The sequence below is a fragment of the Anastrepha ludens genome, chromosome 3 (assembly GCF_028408465.1).
Source record: "Anastrepha ludens isolate Willacy chromosome 3, idAnaLude1.1, whole genome shotgun sequence".
NCBI classification, from domain to species: Eukaryota; Metazoa; Arthropoda; class Insecta; order Diptera; family Tephritidae; genus Anastrepha; species Anastrepha ludens.
The window spans coordinates 70,845,939-70,870,901 of NC_071499.1; the positions used below are offsets into that span (position 1 = coordinate 70,845,939).

A 24,963-nucleotide genomic window follows, 5' to 3' on the forward strand; every position below is an offset into this window, starting at 1 on the left:
TGGCCGAAGCCGTGGTGTGGAACTTTAACCCACCAACCTGTGTAGGTATGCTTTGAAGCAACCGTGTCCAGTAAGCAACTGTGTGATACAAAAATCAATTTCTCCGTGTTTTTGCTCAGTCCACCTCGCAATGTTTGGAATCAGTTCAAAGGTCCACCTATCTTTCTCGGTTCGCAGCCTTTCTTCTTTTTTAGTCACGTTCGACGGTTTCTGCCCAATGCTGTTATGTATCCTATGCATCTCAACCGCGAAAAGGTCGATAGGCACCATTCCCGTTATCACATGGATTGCGTCATCTGAGACAGTGCGATAGGCGCTGGCTACTAGCAGGGCACCAAGTCTGTATGTGGCTCGTATGTGTTGGAGGTACGATGGTTTCGTGTTTGCCCAGATTGCCAATATTACGCATTAGTCTAGTCAACGAGTTATTTATTCTTACAGCTTTTTCACTGGCTGACTGTAAATGATGCTTAAAAGTCATTTTCGGGTCAATGAGTACTCCCAGATATTTGATATATGGCTGCGACCTTATATCTTGTTCAGCTACCGTAATCACTAACTCTTCACGTACCTGTCGTGTTCTCAGTAATACGACTTCAGTTTCTTGAGCTGCCAGTTCTAACTTCACATTTTTAAGCCATCTTCTAATTCTTAAAATTGCATCGTTGCATAACGCTTGCAACACGCCCAGATGCTTTCCCACTACCACCAACGCAAATGTCGTCTGCGTATCCAATGAGGGTAGCATCTTCAGGTAATGCGACTACCTGGGCATCGGGTATGGGCAAGGGTTCCACCAAGTATTTTAGCATCAAATGAAAATTGAGACACCTTCACTCGCTCTTGTGTGCTTTCTTTAGTCTACTGGAAAGCTGGTTCGATCTTCAGAACTGAATCGTCTGTAAAATCTGTTATGAAAACGTACAATTTCTGGCGCATGCTGATGATATCGTTTTATGCTCTGTGCATCAGCTATTGCGCTGTCAGTTTCCTCATTTCTGAATGAAAAAGCGAGTCGAATGACACTATTGGTGCACAAGGATAAAGCAAGCAATTTTCAACATTTAAACAAACAGTCAATACCCACTTCTTTATTGACAATTATAACTTTGAAGTAGTAAAGGACTTCAGTTACTTTGAAAACAAAAAAACCTTTAAAATACTCCCACGATATTTTCAGAAAATTAACGAAAATCAGAGAAAAAATTTTACAAAAAATTGTGAGTAGGCAAAAGCGACCAAAAATAGTGCTGTCAGCGCGTTAGAATATATCTTTCGCCACGCATACCACTACACGAGCAGCCAATTGGCAAAAACATTACACCTGCACTTTACAGTGAATCCTGAAAAAGTGTTGACATTAAGCAAAGTAAATAACGAGTAAGTGGAGAGAGTGGAAGATAAGCAGAAAAAGTGCAGGCCAGAGATAGTGAAAATGAGAAGTCAAGAAAAAGTGTAGCGAAATGTTGAATGTCCAGAATGGCACTTGGTGGAACGCACTTAAGCTGCAAATGCCCACAACTAAAGCAGTGTCTGCATTTGCCGCCAAAGCGCGTGTTTGTATGTGTTTGTGTGTATGTACATATGTATGCTTATATACGAATAAATATATGCTTGAAGGCCTTCGACGGTACGGCGTGCAAGGTGTCATGGACTGCTTGGTGGGGAGCTTGAGTGCAGGCGCAGTAAATTAACTTAATTAAGTGCTGCTTTGGTGAAGTGGCAGCCGCCTTGGCGCAACAACAACTTCGCTGGCATTTAATGTGAGTAAGCTGAGCTGTGCTTTTGGTAGCAAAAGCCTGAGGTTGGCTTGGTTGTTGAATGGCGGATGTTGTGGTGTTGGTGCTGAGGTTCCAGCGTACACACTTGTATATATAGGGTGGGCCATGTAAAATTTGCTTTTTGAATCGGCTATAAAAAACAAAACTAATTCATATTTTTTCAAACTTTTTTCTTTATTTTGAAGATTTAACATTGTCATTTATGAATGGAAAATAATATCGTTCAAATGACTGCCACGACTGGCTTTCCAGTAAGCCATTCGATCAACCCAATTTTTAAGCACATTTCCGATTGTTTGGGCTCCAATTTCATGAATGACAACTTCGATTTCGTGTTTTAAAGCATCAATCTTCTCTGGATGGTTCGCAAAGCATTTGTCCTTAACGGCACCCCACAAAACATAGTCCAACGGGCTTAAATCACAGTTCCGAGGCGGCCAATTGATATCGGAATTTCGGCTGATTATTCGATTTTCAAAAACGGTAGCCAAAAGTTGGAGTGTAACTTTTGCAGTGTGACAAATTCCATCGTCCTGTTGAAACCAAATGTCGTCCATGTCATCCTCTTCAATTTTTGGAAACAACTCGTTGAGCATGTCACGGTAACTCTCGCCATTTACTGTAACCGCGGCTCCTCGCTCATTTGCGAAAAAAAATGGCCCGATGATAACGCCAGACCAAAAACCGCACCAAACAGTGACTCGTTGTGGATGCATTTGCTTCTCTACAGTAACGTGTGGATTTTCTGAGCCCAAATCCCACAATTTTGCTTATTGACGTAGCCACCGATGTGAAAATGAGCTTCATCAGATATGATGATTTTTCGGTAAAAATGCTCATCTTCGGTCAAACGATTTTCTGCCCATTGAGCGAACCGAAAACGCATTGGATGGTCATTAGGCTACAGTTCTTGCACCAATTGAACTTTGTAAGCCTTCATACCGAGGTCTTTATGCAAAATTCTTCTCAAAGAAGTGCGTGAAATGTTCAATTCTTGAGAACGATGACGAGCTGAGGTTGTTGGATGTTCCCGCACATTTTCGGCTACAGCAGCAATGTTTTCGGGTGTACGCTCTGTAGAAGCACGTTCACGTGCTATTTTATCCATTAACGATCCACTTTCACGAACACGATTAACACATTGATCCATAAACTGTCTTGTTGGCAAATCTTTTTTTTTTGGAATTTTTTTTTCAAATTTCTCACAGTTTGAGTAGAAGACTCACCACTTTGTAAATAGATTTTCAATATTTCCCAATTTCGTTCAAGCGTATAGCGTCCCATTTCGTAAATGTCAAACCTTTTAGTAAATTATGAACACATTTGACGTGTCACTTGTGTTACCATTCTCAAAAAAATAGGTGGTTCAAAAAGCAAACGCTATATGGCCAACCCTGTACATGCATGCATACTTATATGTAAATATTTGCTTTGTGTTAGTGTCGACGTTTGCACCCATGTTACTGTGGATGGCCACTCACTTCCATTTGGTTTTTTTTTCATTTTACATTGAGTTTAACTGCGAATGCGAATGGATGCCTGCAGTCAAAGCGGGAGATTCGGCAGCGCAAATCTAAGTGCACAGTGAATGGAGCTGAGTGTGTTTTATTGACCGCATTTTTTTGCAAAGGCTTATTTTTTCACATAGTTTGGTTTTCCTTTCTGTTTTATTTTTAAATTTCCTACCTCCTACGCTTCAAACTTATTTCTGTAAAATGCTTTATTTGCATTTCATTTGCTCTGCTGTAACCAACTTAATGAGGCGGAAAGTTGTCTGACTGCAAATAAGCAGAGTTACTTTTCAAGATTTGTTTCAAGAGCTTACGCAGAAATTTAATTTGTAACTTCTGAAGAAACTAACTTGAAACCAAACTCGAAATTCTAAAGAAAACTACATTAAAAAACCCGAAATTCGGCAAGGAGTGGAAAATGGCAGCCAACACAACGGTCAGCAAAAATTCATTGCATTTCATACGCTTTGACAAGCGCCGACAAGCTTTTCGACACCTTTTGACAGGCGCACGATTGGCATAAAAAGATTATCTGCTCGGTTAAAGCATGAAAGGAGTCCATAAAATCTGTGGATGGAAAAAGCAGAAGAAGAAACGGTGGAAGTAAAAAAAAACAACACCTCACACCACACCTTAGTGCTCCTACCTCTCTTAAGCTGTTCACTATGTCTACTTGACGTTTTGTGCGTCGCTTGTAAAAGGAAAATATGCTGATTCATTTTAAGCAATCTTCAAACTATGGCGAAAAATTAATGAAAGAAAGTAGAAAGAAATGCACGCAAATACAAAAACTAAAAAGAAAAAACGAAGCAAAAATAAAATCAAAGTTTTACAAACTGTGTTATTACTTTCCTTTCAACTTATTGGCATATTGCTGCAGTAACAATCCCAAAGCTGATGTTAGCCAATAATGCTGCTGTCAATATGTATTGCAGCCAACTCGCGTGCGCGCCATACCCGCTTACACGCTCGCACGCAAACCAAAAGCAATGACTGCTCTGCTAAATTACAAATGAAGAGAAAAATAGTTTTCCGAAACGGAAGTTAACAAATTACGAAACGATTGGTGTGGCGTCAGTGAGAAATGAATGCGCCAGAAAACGTGCTCTAGTAGCGGAGGTAATATTACGAAATTTAGCTTTCCTATTTTGCATTGATTTTTCGCTCATCTGCAACTTTGATATTTTTTGTTTTTTTGTTGAACTATCGCTTATAAGGAGAACTATTTGCAGTATTTTTTATTCCAATTTTATCTGCAGTTTTCGCACGTCTTCTATGTCATTTGTCTTCACATTGATCACGAATAACGTGAAGTGTTAGGATTCTAGGAGCAGGTACACCTACGAAGCCAGTTGGCGCTGCCTACAAATGCATGAGGTTTTTAAGTGCGTAATTTCTCAGTTTCAAGTTAGGAGGACTGCCTTTTATATTTTTCGCCAGATAATGCAAATAAAGCAGTAGTGATCATGATTTTATTGTTTTTCAAAATATTCTCCTTGCAGGTCACTAGACTTCCGTATTTGCTTAAACTAATTTTCAAAGCACTTTTGCCACTCAGAAGTGGATACCTCCAAAACGAGCTATTTCAACAGTGTCTTCAGTAGTTGAAAAACTTTGGTCTCGCGATTAATTTTTCACGTTGAGGAATAAAAAGAAATATTTAGGTGCCAAATATTAAAGGGCTGTAAGGCGGATAGCTCTTTTTTCAGGCGGTCGGTAGGGTTCAAAATGTCTTCGCACTTACAGCGAACGTCGTCTACAGCGTCGAATGGTGTGGCCACTAAAACTATGCCCTCTCCTCGGCTGGGGAGACTCCCCTCCCGGGACTACTCTCTGGAGTACTTTCTATATGACCGCTTAATTCCATCTTTCGAGTGCTCAAAAACGTTCTTGTATGAGCCAATACGTAAAAGCTTGAATTGTTTGGATGAAGTATGATTCGTTTCGAAAAATTTGTGTATGACCCATAAAATTCTAGAATAATCAAATTCAAATTTGACGATGCGTCGCATTTTCTCCTTATAAAAAAATATCGTGTATTCGTTATTCCAGGCTTGTTTTTTACTTATATATAACCCTTTCGCTTTAGAGCCCTATTTGTTCCTTTTTTAGTGAGTTGAAAAACTCATATCGCCTGAAAGATGGACCTAACTAGCAAACATTTTTGTGCGGTAATTTACGGGGTTTGATTGAAAAGTAATGAGCCTTATTTTTTTAAGCAGTTTTATTAAACCTTTTGGCTTATATAACTAATATTCTTCAAAATAGGACTCTTGAGCGTCAATACACCGCTGGTAGCGGTCCTTCCACTGCAGGAAACATTTTTTAAACTCATCCACCGGAATCGCGTTCAATTCGGCTGTCACAGTTTTTTGAATCGCCTCGATGGAGTCGAAACGCCTCCCCTTCAACTTTCTTTTCAGGCGCGGGAACAAGAGAAAGTCCGGAGGGGACAGGCCTGAGCTGTAGGGAGGAGGTGGGGAAGCACCGGAACCCCCATCTTGGCCAATGCAGAGGTGCAGAGGAAGGCGGTATGCGCCGGCGCATTGTCGTGATAAAGGGTCCAATTGTTGACGAGGTCGGGCCGATCCCGGGCGACGCGGTTTTTCAGCCGAAGGAGCACTTCTTTGTAAAATGCCGCGATTACAGTGCTTCCTGGAGGTACAAACTGTTTAGCTTTACGCAAAATTGGATCGAGTAACGTTGCTCCAACGATCGCTGCATTTTCGCCACTGTAAAATCCTAGCACACTCTTAAAACAGCTTTCACGCGCGGAGCGATGTTGACTGCACTGCTGTTGCCAACGAACTGGGAAGGTTTCTAGTGGAAGGGGAAGGTCCAACAATCATTTTTCCTCAGCAGCCGATTCGGTTGATCGCTTGGCAGACGCACCGCGCGGGAAAGCTCATTACTTTTCAATCAAACCCTGTATTACTTTTAATATTTTCGACTTGGATTGTTGATCTACTGACTTTAACTTTTGGTGTTGAAGTACCCACCTCATTCAGCCACTTTAAAACACTTCTTCTTCTTCTTGATTGGTGCTTTAACCGCTTATCGATTTTGACCGAGTTTAACAAAGCGCGCCAGTCGTTTCTCTCTCGTGCTAACCGGCGCCAGTTTGACACACCAAGTGAAGCCAAGTCCTTCTTTACCTGATCTTTCCAACGCAGAGAAGGTCTTCCTCTACCGCTGCTACCACCAGCTAGTACCACATGGAATACTTTCAGAGCCAGAGCGCCGTCGACCGTTGCATCAGGAACTTCGTCAAGGCTGTCCAAAACTGTTGGGGTTTCAAAAGCAATCGATGTTGTGCGTCAATTGATAGCCTTATATGACATATCGCGAGGTAGAGGAACCCTTGGGTAAAAGTATGATCAGAATACATTTAATGTTGGATGAAAATTTCGTCGTGAAGAAGATTTGTTCTAGTTGTACAGTGCATAATTTAACAATTGCTCAAAAAAAAAGGGCTCGAGTCGATTGGTGTGAAACAATGTTGAAGAAATTCAGCCGCGATGGTTCAAAGTACGCCTATGACATCATAATAGGTGACGAATCTTGGATCTGTCCATATGAATCGGATGCAAAATAGGCATCAAAAGTAAGGGTATTCTAAGACGTGTTTATTTCAATAAAAGTTGTTCGCGGAAGAAGCACCTAAATGCAAGTGGTGGCTGGTTTTTGCGTAAAATTTGATCATATCGCAGCAGTGCCAGTAGAGAAACTTTAAACAATAAATTCTGAGGCTCTGCTAGAAGTTTTCGGAGAATTAAGGAAAGCTTGCGGCCGCCGTAGCCGAATGGGTTGATGCATGACTATCATTCGGAATTCACAGAAAGAGTATAGGTTCGAATCTCGGTGAAAACACCAAAATTAAGAAAAACATTTTCCTAATAGCGGTCGCCCCTCGGTAGGCAATGGCAAACCTCCGAGTGTATTTCTGCCATGAAAAAGTTCCTCAGAAAAATATAAAAATATCTGCCGTTCGGAGTCGGCTTGAAACTGTAGGCCCCTCCATTTGTGAAACAACATCAAGACGCACACCACAAATAGGAGGAGCAGCTCGGCCAAACACCCAAAAAGGGTGTACGCGCCAATTATATATATATATATACCGCCGAAGACGAAGCGTCCTTCTCCAGAAAAATGCGATCTCTCACGTATTGGTTCACTCAAGAGAGTTTTTGAGCGCTCAAAAGATGAAATTAAGGGGTCATCTACTTTGCACCTCTAAGTTGACACCTAATTATTTCTTTTGGTTCCGGAACATATGTTTCGCCATCTGAAAAGCTGTTCAAGTCTTTAAACAGCTAGTTTTTGAGTTATCCACTTCTGAGTGGCAAAAGCTCTTTGAAAAGTGGTTAAAGCGAATACAAAAATCTATAGACTTTGAAGAAGAATATTTTGGAAATCAAAGAAATCATATACATTATTATTGTACAGTGTTTTCATAAACATATATAAAAATTAAATTCACAAATTCGTGAGTTATTGCATTCAATAATACAAATACCATTATTTTTAATATCTATGTTTCTCAGTCCCTTGCTTGCAGTAGAATTTGAGATGTGAAAGCCAAACGTTTTAATGAAATTAAATGTTTCAACTAAAAGTTTCCGACTGCAACTCCCAATATGCACCTTAATGGCCCAAATCACATCACCATAAACAAAAGTCCAAAAAGCATAACCCAATAACTGCAACTCATTTAAGAGGGTCGTATATTTGTATTTGGGTGTAGTTTTCGGTGTGCTTTTTGCATGCACTTGCCATTCAAGCTACGCTCAGCCCCCCCCCCCCCCATTCAGAAGTCGTTTCGTTGCAGCTTTATCGTGAGCTTCTCACAAGTCCCAGTTAGTGCTGTTGGGGTAGCTGTTGATATTGGCCACCAGTTGGCGTGCCGTCTTGTTGAATTCTATTTGGTGTGGGTAAGCAATGTGCACGAAAAGATGGCCGGAGGTATGCAGTACTACTATACATTTCGTTACCATCCATTTTATTATATTAAAACGAGCGAAAATTGCACAATAATATTGCAAAGTCATGGGCAATGATTGAAATTAATGGATTTCTAAATGTTTCAACTAACATTTTCCGGAACGTTTTTGGCTACTCTACTACGTTCTTACGGCCATTTCGTTCTGTAGCAATTGTTACGTTGCATATTTCGTATTACCACTACCACTACCACTACAACTATAACTATAACTACTCCTACTACTACTGAGTACTACAACTGTAGCATTCAACTTTACGCTTTTCTGTCCCTTCCTCGTTTATAGTTTTCACTACTTTCATGCTCATTCACACCCCTGTAGAGGCGCTTCTAACTACAATATCCCCACTTAAATTTGACTCCTCTTTGCTCACCCTCCTGCAGCCTTTCACCACTTTTCGCCATTTTCACCAGTTTAGTAGTTTTTCGTGAGTATATTCGGCGTAGTACGAGTACAAACCTAAAGAAGTGTATGTGTCTATGTGTATGCATGTTTATGTATAGCTGTAAAGTGAGATGATTTTGGTATTAAATTTCCTTTTAATGTTATTGTAGAAAGCCATTGAAGTATGAGCGTGCCACATCGGTGCAGACCATTTACGATCGTGTTCGGTTGCGCGATTTTTATTTTTGTCAGATTTTGCGTGATGAGGAAAGTGAGGCGGACCTGTTCATAACCCTCTGTGCTATTCACTATTATTTGTTGCAATGTTAGTTGGTCCGATAGTCGTCGTAAATGGTGTTATGCTTTTATGTTTAGTTATTTGTTGTTACATGCAGTGGTTATTGCTATTGCTGTTATTTTCATTTTCATTTTTATTTCCATTTTTATTTTCTATTTTTACTGTCAGTGTTGTAAGCTAATGTTATCTCGTGAGTGGTAAATAATGCATTTAGTTCACTAAATACTTAAAATGAAATTAATGATAGTGAAAACTCTACCATTTTTAAGCATGTGCGCTGCACATACACACGCATACATACTTACTTGTATTACGGGCTTATTTCATTAAAGTGTATTGTAACCATATTTTTAGTTGGGAATTATATAAATGAGTTTTTGTTAATTTTCAACATATGTGGATGGATATTTTGTTAGGTGTGTGTTGGCATTGGATTTTACGTAATTTGGTCGTAAACAAATAAATTTGCACTGCTTCATTTAAATTGAACTGCGTGGCTTGAATGTGATATGCAAAATGTTGAAATTATTTGAAAATGCATTACATTCAATTAGAATACAATTGCATTCAATATTTTTATCTCAATGAATGTGAATTTTGAACTTTCATTCGGTTCCGATTTTTTTTTAATTTGTTGTTACCTGATAGTTAATCTGAAATAAATAATTAATATTCATTTAATTTAAGCCAGGAGGAATGAATGGTTATCCGTAGCAAATAACAATAGATTCCATTAACTTTGGTATGAATGGTAACCTTTTTCATTTGAATCGTTGTTTTTTTTCCTGTTTTTTTTGCATGTTTGTTTGGACATTATTTTGTTTTGTACATTGCGTTTATAAAGCGTCAAAAGATGGGTCTAGAAGTTATTTAAAAATTTAGATTTTTTTCAGGTCTCTCCACTTTCATTCAAAATACTAGTACAGCTCTTAACAATGATATTTTTGAAAATTTTTATTTTATAGGTTACTAGCAAACCCGGGCCGCTTCGCTGGGCACACTAAAATAGAATAGATATGGTTTAGAACAGAAAAGATATGGTTTTCATATTATTTATTTTTTTATTCCTTATTCAAGCGCTTTGGCATAAACAATATTTTTTGTTTTTCTATTTGTTTTTGAGTAAATATATAATGTTGTTGGCTTACCAACACGTGAACAGCCAACGTATAGTTGACCATGGGTGAATACTGGTTCTTCTAAATTCATCCCGCATGTTTCTAAAGTTTGCCCTTGTGATTTATTGATAGTTATTGCAAATGCTTAACGAATGGGTAGTTGCAAACGCTTGAATTCAAATGGCAATTCAGGTGGAATCATTGGAATTCTTGGTATTAGAACGTCTTCGCTCTTGAATTTGCCAATTAAAATAGTTGCTTGGATAACATTATTCATCAATCGTTTGACTACTTCATTTTGTTCTTGACATTCTTCTGATGTCGCGTTATTCCGGGCATTTCTCATGCGCGTATTATTATTTGTCGAACGACCAATATGATTACGTGATTGTCTTGGCATTTGTACTGTAATAAACATGATTGTAATTATGGTATTCTGAGATTTTAAATCATGTTTTTATTTTCAATTTTGTGGATTATATTTTCGATGCATATGTGTTTAAAAGCCCAAGTCCACATGGTCAGGATTATTTTATTTTGTTGTGAGTTTCTTAAATCATCTCTTTTCTTCTGAAAATTGTTGACAATTTGCATGATAAGACTATTAATTTTTTCATCAAAGTTACGCAATTTTCGTGCACTTCTTTTGCATCCTTTAACAATTTCTTTTGTTTTTTCATTTTTTTTTTACCATTTTTTCACTCATGGTGTATCGTAGCTTATCGCATATGAACCGAAAAAATAAATCCACAACACATAATTTCATTTGAACATTCGGATTTCACATTAAATTCTCAAATTTCGGAAGAAATTATTCACTGTTCCATAATCCACTCCAAAAAAATTCACAAAAAATGTTTACATTTTGAACTTACGTCTTCTCCTTATGGCGTCCAAATCAGAAAGAAATATTGACACATTGTAACTCACACTGTCAATTTGACAGTTCAGTTCCGCCCCAAGCGTTAAAAAAGTAAACGGAATTATGGCTGGTTCAAAAGAACGCTGTACGCGTTGCCGGTGTTCCGAATTACAACCAAACTTTACGAAACCCATTTTCAATACTTACTTAACAATGTGTGTAAGTTTGGTTTAATTCGGTGCAAAAACACGGCGGGTCCACGTTTTGGCATATATTTCGAGACCCTACTCATCTATAGGTATAAAAATTACCCCGTATTAAAGCACTCATCAACAGCTTTCATTTGATACCCATATTGTACATACACAACCAAAGGTTACCCGGGTCCACGTTTTGGCCTATTTCTCGATACCCTGGTATCCGATTCTTAAAATTTCAAAACACAAACCTTCTCCACATGTGTCTCTTCAATGTGGCAAAGTTTGGTTAAAATCGGTTAAACCATTCTCCGTAAAGTTCATCACAACGCGAAAAACGGCTGATTTTATATATACACAGATTTTTACATTGATTCACCTTAAGAATTAAGAAGATTACAAAACTCAACAATGAAATTAGAATTAAAAATAAATAAAATTCAAATAAAAAATAAGTAAAGGGTTTCCCAATAACAGGTGTTACTTTGATATTCAAAGAAAAATGCAATTTTTTAATATAAATGAGCGGACATTTATTTCAATATAAAGAGGAAGGTATGCGGTTAATAGTGGAAAATAACATCAAAGAGGTTTTAGTAATCGTATTGTACAGGGTGAACGATATGAAGTGTTATCAACTTCACACTGCTTGAATCTGCTCATGACATCAACGTCAAAATTGTTCTAATGGCAGTTCAATATATTGTTTATAAGCCATCAAAAGCATTTGTGTCTCAGTTTTGTTGAATTTTTTTTTCTGTGATGGATTTTGGCTGAAAAATTACAACCAGCCATTGTTCGAGAGCTCAGTCACCTCAAAGTGAATAAAATATTTGTGTATCGGCACCGTCTCATAAAGCTCGTGAGAACCAAGAATGGTTAAAAAATCATGTTCCACACTTCATTTCGCCCACACAATGGCTTTCGAATTCGCCAGAAATCAATAAAAGCTAATTTCACACAAAAAAGTCATGGTGTTCAGCACGACTTTTCTTGTTCATTAGTTTACATTGGTAACCCTTACTCGCATGATATTAGAAGGAGTTGATACTGAGAAACGCTCTAAAGATTGTAGAAGTCACGAATAAGCGAATGATTTCAGATATTTATTCATTAATTTTATAACATTTAATATTTTATTAAATTTCAAGTTAATATTAAGTCAAAAGTTGTAAACATAATTTTATTAAAAACAATTTATATTTTTATCTTTTTAGTGCTTCTGGCAGTTAGTTGGGAGGAATGGTGGACGTATGATGGCATATCGGGTAAGTTTTTAAGATAAAATCCCTTTGAATTATTTTCTGAGTGCTCAGAATGTATAAGTATAAGATACTATGTTTTTATTCTAACTATAACTAGTACCGGCAGTCAATCGGAAATTCTTGTCTCCCACGTCGTATTGCCCAGACATTGCACCTTCGGATTACCGTCTGTTCCGATCAATGCAGTCAGCCCTTATTGGTGAGCGGTTCACTTCTTACGAGAGCACCGCAAACTGGCTCAAAGAATGGATAAAGTCAAAAGAACTCGAATTTTTAGACAGAGGTATCCGTATGCTGCCTGAAAGGTAGAGTGAAGTTGTACCTTCAAATGGTCCATACTTCTCATAATATCCTGTATTTTTTAATTGTTTAAAAATTGAATCTTTGGCTAACAAAGTACGGAAACTAAAAAATTAAAAAAAAAAAACAAGTTATAAAATAGTCGTAATAATAAAGAGAACCTATGTTATTTCACGTTAAAAAACTCTATACCAAATTTTTTCTCAAAACACCAGATCTAAAAATTTTAAAAGTCTTTTAAAAAAAATTTTTTTTGTTGTTGTTTTTTTTTGGTTTTGCATTTTACCAAATCTCTTATGCAAGGTGGCGTAAATGAATCTTGCATTTTTATTTTTGAATAATTTTTTTACTAAATAAAAAGCAAAAAAAACATTTGACATTCTTTATTTGAAATTTAGGCGCCCCATTTCCAATCTCTATTTCGTTATTTATTATTTAACACTTACGCGCTCGATTGTTGTCTAAGTCACAAGTGTCAAATATCATTGACGTACGATGCCATTTGCAAAAACTGTAAAGCTTCCAAAACTGTAATATACTTTATTATTAATAACTTTTTCTTTATTTGAGGTTTGAAAGCGTTGAGGCCAATAGCGAAAGCTAGTCGAGACATTTGCGAGACTTGTAATTTATTTTTTATCATTTAAATTTCACTCAAATGAATCTGCACGCCGCGCCGGCTTGCACACGTTCGTTCGAAAATAAATATGTATATGTAAATATTTATATGTTTATATGCATTAGGGTGGTCCACAAAATATCGAGGAACTAAATATTTATTAAGTTTTTATAGCTGGTCATTAAAAAGATTAAGTTTTTGCAATTTCTGATTAAAAGCTGGCAAAAAAATTAGTTTTTATTTTATAAATAATGTGCGTAGAAAACTTCATTGGCTTTGCAGCACCATTAAATATCCATTCAATTCAGGCAATTTTTTTCGAAATCTTTTCTAAGAGATTTGGATTCCACAGAAAATTCTGAAAAAAAACGTCTGTTTGACTATTGCCATGAAATCAATTTCGAGGCCCCTAAGAAGCTATCTGTAATCAAAACGAAGTTAATATGAGTACTAATATTTCCTAAAGCATTGTTAATACTATTATTTTCTTTATTGATTTAATAAATTAAGCTGTAAAAGGGGGTCTAAGTGTAATCATAGACAAAACAAAATATATGTACTCCGCAAAGGGACTGAGTGATAATGCACATTGAAATAGATGGTGAATGCATACAGAGAGTCGACAAATTTAAATACTTAGATATTTTCCTCAGCAGTACTCGTACTCAGTATCTGACACTTCCGTCGCAATAAATGACGGACTCAGCGTGGTAAATAAAATATTGTTTACACACATAAAATTATTCAACTCTCGATTGCTATCAAGAGGTCAAAATATGGCAATGTAACGGGTGATCAGATTGGAGGTACTTCTTCCTAAAGGGTTTTTGTTTTTTGACAAAACACGCGGGACTATTCTCAAACTAAATGCACAATTTTGTCAGTATTCATTAACACTTCATCATGGAAAGTCTTACGCCTCAACAAACGGTGTTCTGTGAAAAGTGCTCAGACCAACTTATGGCGTACAGTGATGACACCATTTTTGACAAAATTACCTATTGAAAACAACCATTTGGCTTACCTACGAGCTGAAGAAATCTTCGGCATATACATATACTCTTAGCTTCAAAGGCGAGGCTGGTGCCACTGTAACTGGCGTTATGTGTGGCGTTACTTTGTATGGCGAACTGTGAATTGCGCCGTGATGAACGACTTTTTGATGTCGCAAATTGAGACCCGCAATCTCCACAAAATTTGTTTCCAACAAGACGGCGCAACTTGTCATAGAGCCCGTTAAACAATGGATTTACTGCGTTGTCGTTTCGGTGAGCGATTTATTTCTCGTCTCGGACCAGTGGATTGGCCCCGAAGATCGTGTGATATCACACCTTCTCCACCTGATCTTTCCAACGCAGAGGAGGTCTTCCTCTTCCTCTGCTACCACCAGCTGGTACCGCATCGAATACTTTCAAAGCCGAAGCGTTTGTATCCATTCGGACGACATGACCCAGCCAACGTAGCCGCTGGATCTTTATTCGCTGCGCTATGTCTATGCCTATGTCGTAAAGCTCACACAGCTCATGGTTCCATCGTCTGCGATATTCGACGTTACCAACGTGCAAAGGTCCAAAAATCTTCCGCTGAATCTTTCTCTCAAACACTTCAAGCGTCGCTTCATCGGATGTTGTTATCGTCCAAGCTTCTGCGCCATACGTTAGGACGGGCATGATGGGAGCCTTGTAGAGTGTTAGTTTTGTTCGCCGAGAGAAGACTTTACTACTCAGTTGCCTACTTAGTCCAAAGTAGCACTTGTTGGCAAGAGAGATTCTACGTTGGATTTCCAGGCTGACATTGTTATCGGTGTTAATGCTGGTTCCTAAATAAACGAAGCCTTTTACAACCTCGAAATTATAATTTCAACAGTGTCGTGGGTGCCGATACGCGAGTGTGCCGACTGTTTCTTTCAAGGCAGGAGGTACTTCGTTTTGTCCATTCGCCTTGCCTGTGTATCCAATTTGGAAAAGGCATAACTAACAGCGCGGTTGTTAAAGCCGACAATGTAAATATGATTGGCACACGCCAACAATTGTACGCTCTTATACAAAATTGTGCGTGAGCGATTAAGTTCTGCGGCTCGTACGATCCTCTCCAACATCAAATTAAAGAAGTCACACGACAGCGAGTTACTCTGTCTAAAACCTCGTTTAGTATCAAACGGCTCGTAGAGGTACTTCCCAATTCTGACGACGCTGCTGGTATTGAGCATCATCATTTTTCAAAGCCATATTAGTTTTGCGGGGATACCAAATTCAAACATCGCGGCATACAGATAACTCCTTCCGTACTGTCGAATGCAGCATTGAAATCGACGAAAATATGGTGTGTGTCGATTCCCCTTTCTTGGGTCTTTTCCAAGATTTGGCGTATTGTAAATATTTGGTCGATGGTAGACTTTCCAGGTCTAAAGCCACACTATAAGGCCCAATCAGTTGGTAGAACCTTATAGGCGATATTTAGAAGACTAATCCCGCGGTAATTGGTACAGATCGCCCTTTTTATGGATTGGGCAGAGCATGCTTTCATCCGACCATATTTTGCATAGGAGCTGATGCATGCACCTTACCAGCTCCTCGCCGCCATGTTTGAATAGCTCAGCCGGCAGTTCGTCGGCGCCCGCGGCTTTGTTGTTCTTTAGCCGCATTATCGCTATTCTCACCTCGTCATGGTCAGGTAGCGGAACGTGAATTCCGTCGTCGACGATTGGGGTATAGGGATCTTCACATTCTCTATGACATGCGCAGCTATCACTGTTTAACAAGTTCGAGAAGTGTTCCCTCCATAATTTAAGATTGTTCTGTACGTCAGTCACCAATTCGCCGTCTCTGTTCTTACCTTCTGTAAGCCGCCGAACTTTCTGGTCGAATTTTCGGCCGTTGTTCCTATTGGCCAACATCTAAAGCTCCTCGCACTCACGTACTTCGCCCTCTCGTTTCTTCTTTCGGATAATACGCCTCTCTTCCTTCCTGCCGAGAGACTGCTGTCAAATAAACGTAGGTTGATCAGGTCGCAGATGACCTGCGGAAAATGGGGATCACAAACTGGGAAGGCGTAGTAGGGGATCGATCGGAGTGGAGAACCGTAATTGTGAAATCAAAGACCTGCATAAGACTGTAGTGGCAATGATGATGGTAATGATAATGCAAACTTGTATACACTTCAGGATTTTTCGGTGGGAAGAATTTATTTCTGACCCCATATATTGAAATAGAAAAAGTGATTACATATATTGTATATATATTTTTATATATAAATCAAACTAGAACTTGCAAAAAAACCAAATAGAATTTAACTTTACAATATTTCAAAGATTATGTTTAGCTTTTTTCGAATAATATTTTGTTTTACAATTAAAAATGTCTTTATAATTATTTTGATTTTAGATCCTGTTTATATTCAACACCGGTGCCGTTGTTCATAGTTGCGCACTTGTGCCCAAGGGCGTTATAATCTGTTGTAACGTAATTTACGTGGGTAAATTAAAAATATTGCATTGTTCTGCAAAAACGTGTCAGCTGATTGCTCTCTTACCACGCAGTGTTGCCAAACAGTACATTTCGAAATCATTAACAATATAAATTTATAAAAATTTTAATTTTTATGAAAATAATTTACAAATGATGTTTATTAATTTTAGTTATAAAAAAATAAACTATTTTGATTTGTTGGTTTTTCACTTTGGTTTCTTATGCTCGTACAAAGAGAAATTCTAACTAACAACGCAGATATGTGTATAAGTATGCATGTAAAAATATGAATGTCAACATTCAGTCGATTCAACCAAACACAAACCCACACAAACCCATGTATTGTGCAAATATTTAACAAACGAAATAAGCTTCTTTCTATGGGCACAAGTTTTGCCCAAATTCTTACTCAAATAAGTGGATCTCACGGGCAACAGATAGGGTATACGGTAACGTCGCGTCGGTGAGTGTAAATCCGTCTGCCCGTCCATCTGTGCGCACGATAACTCGAGCAGAAGTTAATGTATTTCAATGAAACTTTGTATTTACATTACTCTTTGTCCAAGGTAGTTGTGTATTGAAAATGGGCGAAGTCGGTAAACAACCACGCTCAGCTGTCAAATCACGGTAATTTTCGAAAAATAAAAGGCCTAAAGATATATATCTCAAATTTGATAAAAATAATGTACTCGAAAAAGCAAATAAAAATTTTAGAAATGGACGGTCTTACCCCCACTTTTTGGTAAATGCGTGTATCTCGATAAGGATTTCATAAAACTCGGCCAAACTTGGTACATGTATTGCTCCCCACTTCACTTAGAGCTCACATAATTAATGAGATCAGATAAACTCCATGCCTACTTTTTATATGTTGCACCTAAATTTCTGCCCATCCATTTTTTATGCCCTATACGTTCAGCTATGCATGACCCGGAGTTATTTTGGTGCCAAAAATTAACTGCCAACCCAAATAAAATTTTATTAAAATGTGCGCTGGTACATAAAAAAGTTCGATCCGATACGAGTTTAGTCTCCTTACTGGTTTTCCTGGAATGCGAGTCTGCTATTTAGAAGGAATTTCAAAAAAAATGTTCTATAAAAAATAACCCACCCTAATATGTACTTATATGTTTGCTGAAGCTTGCAGGTGAAGAGCTGCTGTTCGAGCGTGTGCGGGTTTTATTGTTATGTGTGTAGATTATTTATAGGTGTACCGTGTTTCAGCACTTGCATTCATGCATGCGTGTCTGTGTGTGTTTGTACGAAAACGCGTGAAAGATTTCCTGTCACTTCCGGTTGAAAAGTGATAAATATGACATTTGCATAGCGCGGTTGCTTTCCTTTCATGCACGCTTTTTCGCGCTCTTACTTTCCGCTTCCCTCAATTGGTCTACGCAAGTATGTAGGTTTAACAGCAAACTATATTCCCACTAGTGTTCTTACCTTTTTTTCACAATTGCTACAAATAAAATAAATACAATTTTACATTGATTTGCTTATTCAAGTCATGCAAACAAACAGATAAATTGTATTCTTGCCGTTTACTTTTACACTGATGATGCCAGCAAAGCTTAAGTGTCATGTTGTCTGTCATCCAAACGTCATCAACATCTCGATTCGATTTGCACATACGATATATGTATATATATATATATGTTTATGTATATAGGTATATGTACGCATGGATGTGCACACAAACAATCACACAATGCAAATGTCAACACTCGTCTGCTTGACTGTTTACTGTTGATCTTAGTTGTCAAGCAGCATTCAGCAATCGGATAACATTAAAAGCGGACAGTAACAAGCAAACGAACAGCTGTAGACAGCAACGACACACACACACATGCGCGTTTGTATGTGTGTAGTATGGATGCATGAAAAGCCGTCTCACGTCTGCAGAGACAAGGATATCTTTGACGCGAAGCACAAGGAATTTTCGCATTATCATTGATACTCACTTGCAGGCTATAAGCTTTCATGAAGGTGTGTGTATGTAAATACATGGAAGGGAGCTGACGTTTGTGATACTTCTTAAAATCTATTTGCTATGAATGCAGCACCGGCGCCGTAGGCAAGCCCACCTGGGTAGACATATTGAAAAATAAACTTGAAATATCTCGCCGGAGACTTTACTAACCTTCAGCACAGACGGCGGGTTTATTTTACCCATTAACTTAAGAAGGCGTTTCTTGATATGGAATACGCAGCTAAATGCCTTGATGTTCACAGTAGCTAAAGGAAGCCAAAAGCTCTATGCCTTCTTCCTATAAAAAAATAAGAAATAAATAAGAATTAATATGTCTTCCAAGAACGGAACTTATAATTCATAATTTCATCTTATCTTCATCATCTATTATACGAGTATGCATATGTATTTATCTACATATTTGACGCTTATACCCTTTATTGGCTGTGTGGCCGAATTTCTCCATCAATTTGTGGTGTGCGTCTTGATGTTGTTCCACAAATGGAGTGACTCACAGTTTTATGCCGCTGCCGAATTGCAGATGGTTTTGCATGAAAACATTTTTCATTGCCGTTCAAGAGGCGACCGCTATTACAAAAAAATGCGTTCCATCATTGTAAGGTCTCGTGCCCAAGGTTTATGGTCTGTGCACTACCGAATATTAGTTACGCACCAACCCATTCGGCTAAGGGGCTGACTATTAGATTTTCACCAAAATTATTTTTCGTTTGTGCATCAGTGGAGGACAATACTCAAGTAAGTGCTCCGAATTTTTATTTTCTACTTTATACGAGGGGTGCCTTTTATACGTCGGGATTTGGCAACCCTGGTGTTGCAATCTGGCAACTGACGGCTGTATCGCAAAGTTTGACATTTTTTGGCTTTTACGTACTCAGAACGTTTTGAAATACCAACGTTATTTGTGTTGTTTACAGTAACTTAAAAGATTCATCTCGGTCCAAAAATGGAATTAAATCGTGAACATTTTCGTGCGATTATTTTTTACAACTGTCGACGTGGATTAACTCAGCAACATTGCATGGATGAACTTAATTCATTTTTTGGTGATGAAGCTCCATCAAGGACCAGTGTTTATCGATGGTATGCTGAATTCAATCGTGGTCGTAGTTCACTCCAAGACCAATTTCGTGAAGGTCGTCCAAAATCAGTTGTTGTCCCCAAAACCATTGATGCTGTGCGCGAACTGATATTGCAAGATCGTCATGTGACCTATCGTGAGATAGAGACAATCTTAGGCATTAGTGGGACCAGCATACGTTCAATATTGCATAAACATTTGACTGTCAAAACATTTGTTCGCGTTGGATCCCACACAATTTGTCAATCGCTCAAAAAAAGGCTCGTGTCGATTGGTCGAAGGAAATGCTCAAAACATACGATCGCGAGACTTCGAAACACGTCTATGACATCGTGACAGGTGATGAATCATGGATTTACGCGTATGAGTCCGAAAGTAAACAGCAGTCGACTGTATGGGTGTTTCAAGATGAGCCAAATCCAACAAAAGTTGTTCGCGCACGAAACACTTCCAAGCAAATGGTCGCCTATTTTTTCGGAAAAACTGGACATGTCGCAACCGTACCACTAGAACAACGCAGAACAGTAAATTCTGAGTGGTACACAACCACTTGTTTGCCAGTTGTCTTCCAAGAAATTAGGAAAACCAATCGCCAAAGACGGATCACTCTTGACCAGGAAAATGCGAGCTCTCTCACATCGGCTCAAACAACTGCATTTTTGAGCACCCAAAACATCGAATTAATGGGTCATCCGCCGCATAATCCTGACTTGGCACCGAATGACTTCTTTTTATTCCCGTACGTAAAAAACAAACTGAGAGGTCAACGTTTTTCGACACCTGAAGAAGCGGTTGCGGCATTCAGAATGCATGTTTTGGAGGTACCTCATTCAGAGTGGAAGAAGTGCTTCGACAATTGGTTCAAACGCATGCAAAAGTGTATAGATCTTCATGGAGAATATTTTGAAAAACAATAAAGTGATTATCGATGATTAAAATTTGTTTTTGTTCTCTAATCCCGACACATAAAAGGCACCCCTCGTAAGATCTAGAGACTCCCCAGTATAGCTAAGTAATTACTTTGACTACAGTATCTCGTCTAAATTTCCGCGATAACTCCTCAATTATTCTTCGTTAAAGTCGTGTAATCTTTGCAACACATTCGGTTTTAAGGTCGTACAAGTGATCTGGAGTGCTTCAAGCTCGATAACCTGTTTTAGTATAGTTCCCCATGTGCTTCTTACTCTTGTTTTGAAAAGTGTTCTAAAATAGTGTAATGGTGGCCCTGAATAAACAACACGAGTGTCCAGGACCTATAATATTTATTATTGCTACCTTCTTCGCGTGTTTGTAAGCAATCTTATATCCTTGAATGATAATGTTACCTGGTACCCAGAGAATCTAAAAATTTATTGGCGATAATCAATGTGAGACTTACTTAAAGCCAACACCATATTTGTACATATTTACATACAAATAAACAAGACTGGTGTCGTAAAAATGGGGCGTCATCTTTTTAATGAGTTAGTTCGTTGGAAGTTATATCCCTAGCTGACTTCCAGTGAAAGCTTGGTGACATTCGGTTCAGTGGAAAAAAAGTTATTGCGTCTAAAGTGTCAGTACGTTTGGGTCATCGGTACAAAAATGAGTTTCGAACAAAGAGCAAATATCAAATTTTGTTTTAAAATCATTAAAACGTTTACCGAAACATTTGAATTTATTAAAAAAGTCTATCGCGATGATTGCCTATCTCGTGCCAGAGTTCATGAGTGGTTTACACGTTTCAGAGATGGTTGTGAGGACATATAGTAAATGACAACGAACATGCGAGCCGTCCAAAATCAGTACCTAATCACCGAAAATTTCATCGAAATTGTTCGTAAATTTCTCAAAAATTAACCGAAATCATAGTTGAAATTCATAGAATCGTAGTTGAGTATCCCAAAAACACCGATTTATCGCATTTTAACTGGTCATTTGGGCTTACGAAAGGTCTGTGCACATTTCAATCCGCACGAGTTAACTGAGGACAAGAAATTGCTCAGAATTCATCATTCGAAAGGCCTCATTAAAAAGGCCAGAAAAGACGAGAGCTTTCTTTACAACATTGCAACTAGCGATGAAACGTGGTGTTTCTAATATGAACTTGAAACTCAGCGTCAAAGTGCCGAATGGAAAGTCCAGATGAGCCACGACCCAAAAAATCACGTTTGGAGAAGTCAAAAATCAAGTCGATGATCATTTGTTTTTACGATTCAATGCAATTTTCTATTTTGGCGGTTTGAAGCGTTTGTTGCATCCCATTCGTCGAATTCACCCTGAATACAGCGAAGGAGAAAGCTGGCGATCTACTCTTGTGACTGAGTTTTTGTCTAGAAATCGCCTTTGAACCATCAATCACTCACCGTATTCGCCTGACATGGTTCGCTGTGACTTCTACCTATTCGGAAAATTTCATTTGACCATGAAAGAACAACGTTTTGCGTCCGTAGAGGTCCAAAAATTCAAAGGGCTTGTACCGAAATCCGGAAGGTCATTCCGGTCAATGACCTGAAACTCTCTTTCAGAAAGCTTTTAGTAAACTCGTGGTTATCAGAACAAAGCTCCTGTCGTTTCTATTTAAGCGCAGTCTTGTTTATTTTAGACTTCACTTTGCTTCTTCTTCTATTTGTGGTGTGCGCCAAATCGGAACGGCAAATGGTTTCTTGTGAAGAACTTTGATATGGCAGAGGTGCGACCGCTATTAGAAACACTTTTTCATTTCGCTATTTCATGCACGGGGTTTCGAACCTACGCACTCCACTACATCGTGATATACATAGATTTTATTGAGTAGCTTATAAATGATCTTTACAGCACCATGTTGAAAAGGGGTGCTTTTTTCTTCACTATATAAAAAGACTGCGATAAAAAACTTTAGGACTTGGACTTATTTACAAGTTTTAACAATTTCTTTGTTTTATATATGAATATTTTTTTTTATAAAAATATGCTTAATTCCATTAGAAAAACCTTATTAATCCAAAGATCAAACCTTGTGCAAATTTAAAAAAATCTTATCTTATCTTAATTGTTATCAAAATTTCGAACTTAGAAACGTTAGAAAAATTTAAAGTACGCAGTTTTATAGCCCATTAAATTTCGGTGCTGTAAAAATTTAAGTTTACAAATAAAATTTAAGAATGAAGTAACAGGAAAATCCCATTAATTCAAAAATTTTTTTTTGTGATCTCTTCTCGCTCATTTTATCCATATAATGAATGCTCGAAATTTTTTAATTGGAATAAAACAAAAAAAATTGTAGAAAATCAATGCGATTTTGAGCCATTTGATATTTGCAGTTTATTGCATTAAAATTAAAAGGACTCTAAAATTTTTATGAAAAAGCTTAAATTTGTTTTAAGTTTGCTCAAAGTTTGAAACTTAGATTTGAAAGGATTTTTTAGGAGAATGAAATATAATTCTTATAAAACCAATTTCTAAAATTAATAGGGAAAGAAATAAATTGTCAGAACTTGGGAAGTGGGTAATTCTTGTATTGTAAATGGTTATTTAATATATAGTGATATTCATGTGAGTTTAGGTATGATTTTTTGAGCAAAAATTTTTACTTGATTCTCGTATGCTATACAACAAAAACAAGAAACTGCTGACAGAAACAGGCGAGAGTGTGAGTTTCTTTTAAGGCGTTACATGGGTTTCGTCTCATAAAAAAAGGCGTATTTTCAATATTTTTTTTTTATGTAAAAAATTATTTATTTAATTCAAACTTTTTTCTGTCTTATAGATACATATTTAAAGAATAATTTCTGAAATTAAAAAAAAACAAAATTAAAACTCCCCCATTGTGACGTCATTTTCGGTGACCCTTCGAAAAAAAGGTGCGTCCGCGTTGTCAGCATAACTCCTGACAGGCTCATCAAAAATGAAAAAAAAAACAAAAATAAGTGTTTTAGTTAAGACCATAAACTCGTGCTTGAACGAAGGAAAGAAAAAAAGTAAAAATTAGAATTTTGGCAGACATTTTTGCAAAAAAATTAAAATTTCGGTCAAATTTGCTTGACATTTTGTTTTTTTTAAATAGTTGTAATTGAAAAAAAAACAAAATCCTTCGTTCAAGCACGAGTAAATTTTATTTCGAACATCTGTGTAAAATTTCATCAAAAGCATTTGACAACCGACTTTGAAAACACGGTTCCGAGAAAAACGCGTTTAAAGTTTTGAGTAACAATAAAAGTGGCTTGGAGCGCACACATTCCAAAGGCTGTATCTCCGAATTAATTATTCGGATCGACTTGAAAATTTTGGATAAAATTCCTGAGAAGTTGTAGAAATTAATAAGCAAAAAAAATAATAAATCGATTTTTTGAACCAACGAAACCCATGTAACCCCTTAAATGTCTGCATACATACATATGCACATATGTGTACACCAGAAATCATTAACATTGGACATAACCCCACTACACTCTATATGCTTCACCATCCAAAAATGTCAGAGATGAGCACCCCAGGTCATGTGATGTTCAAACGAAGACCTTCGCTCATATGAAACTATGTTCTGCTAGTTACCCACCTTTAGAAAGCTCACTAATTACAACGTCTTTGGAGCAATAGCTATTAAATCTTCGATCTTAAGCTATTCTGGGGGACTTACCTGAATATTTTACAGATTATATATAAATGTACCAGTTTAAAACACTTTGTACTGAAGAAAAAACTAGCAGAAAGTATCTTATGAAGTACTGATCTGCTTTATTAACTCACTTCTCTGTTACTGCCATGCCTGCGCGAGCCAGACTATAATCCACTCTCATAGCTATCTTCAAACCAATTATTTTTCCTGTCAACCACATATCGTATACCGCTTAAAACTGCGCGCTAGTATCAACTACCCCAACGGCATTCATCGTTTACGCTTTGACATTCATTGGATTTTCTTGCACGTTTATTTTCAATAATTTTTTGTTTACGTGCATTTCAAGATGAAGAAGAGAAAACAAAAAAAAAAAAAAACATTTTCATTGATAACTAGTCTAGAGTGGCAGTGAAAAAGTAAAAGTTAATGGTATAATAGCACAGCCAAATCAACAAAAAAAAAAAAACCAAAAAAAAAAAATCAACAACAACAGCGCCAACAAAATCAAATAGTA

At 37.5% G+C, this 24,963-nt stretch overlaps 1 protein-coding gene across 1 annotated transcript in view; it reads left to right on the forward strand.

The window, feature by feature from the left end:
- Positions 1-1,463: 1,463 nt before the first annotated feature.
- The window catches only part of LOC128857548 (carbonic anhydrase-related protein 10), a 163,496-nt gene continuing 139,996 nt past the window's right edge, over positions 1,464-24,963 (forward strand). The window contains exons 1-2 of the mRNA XM_054093300.1: positions 1,464-1,560; positions 12,369-12,419. Coding sequence (XP_053949275.1) covers positions 1,464-1,560; positions 12,369-12,419 — 148 coding nt within the window. The remainder of the gene's footprint in view (positions 1,561-12,368; positions 12,420-24,963) is intronic.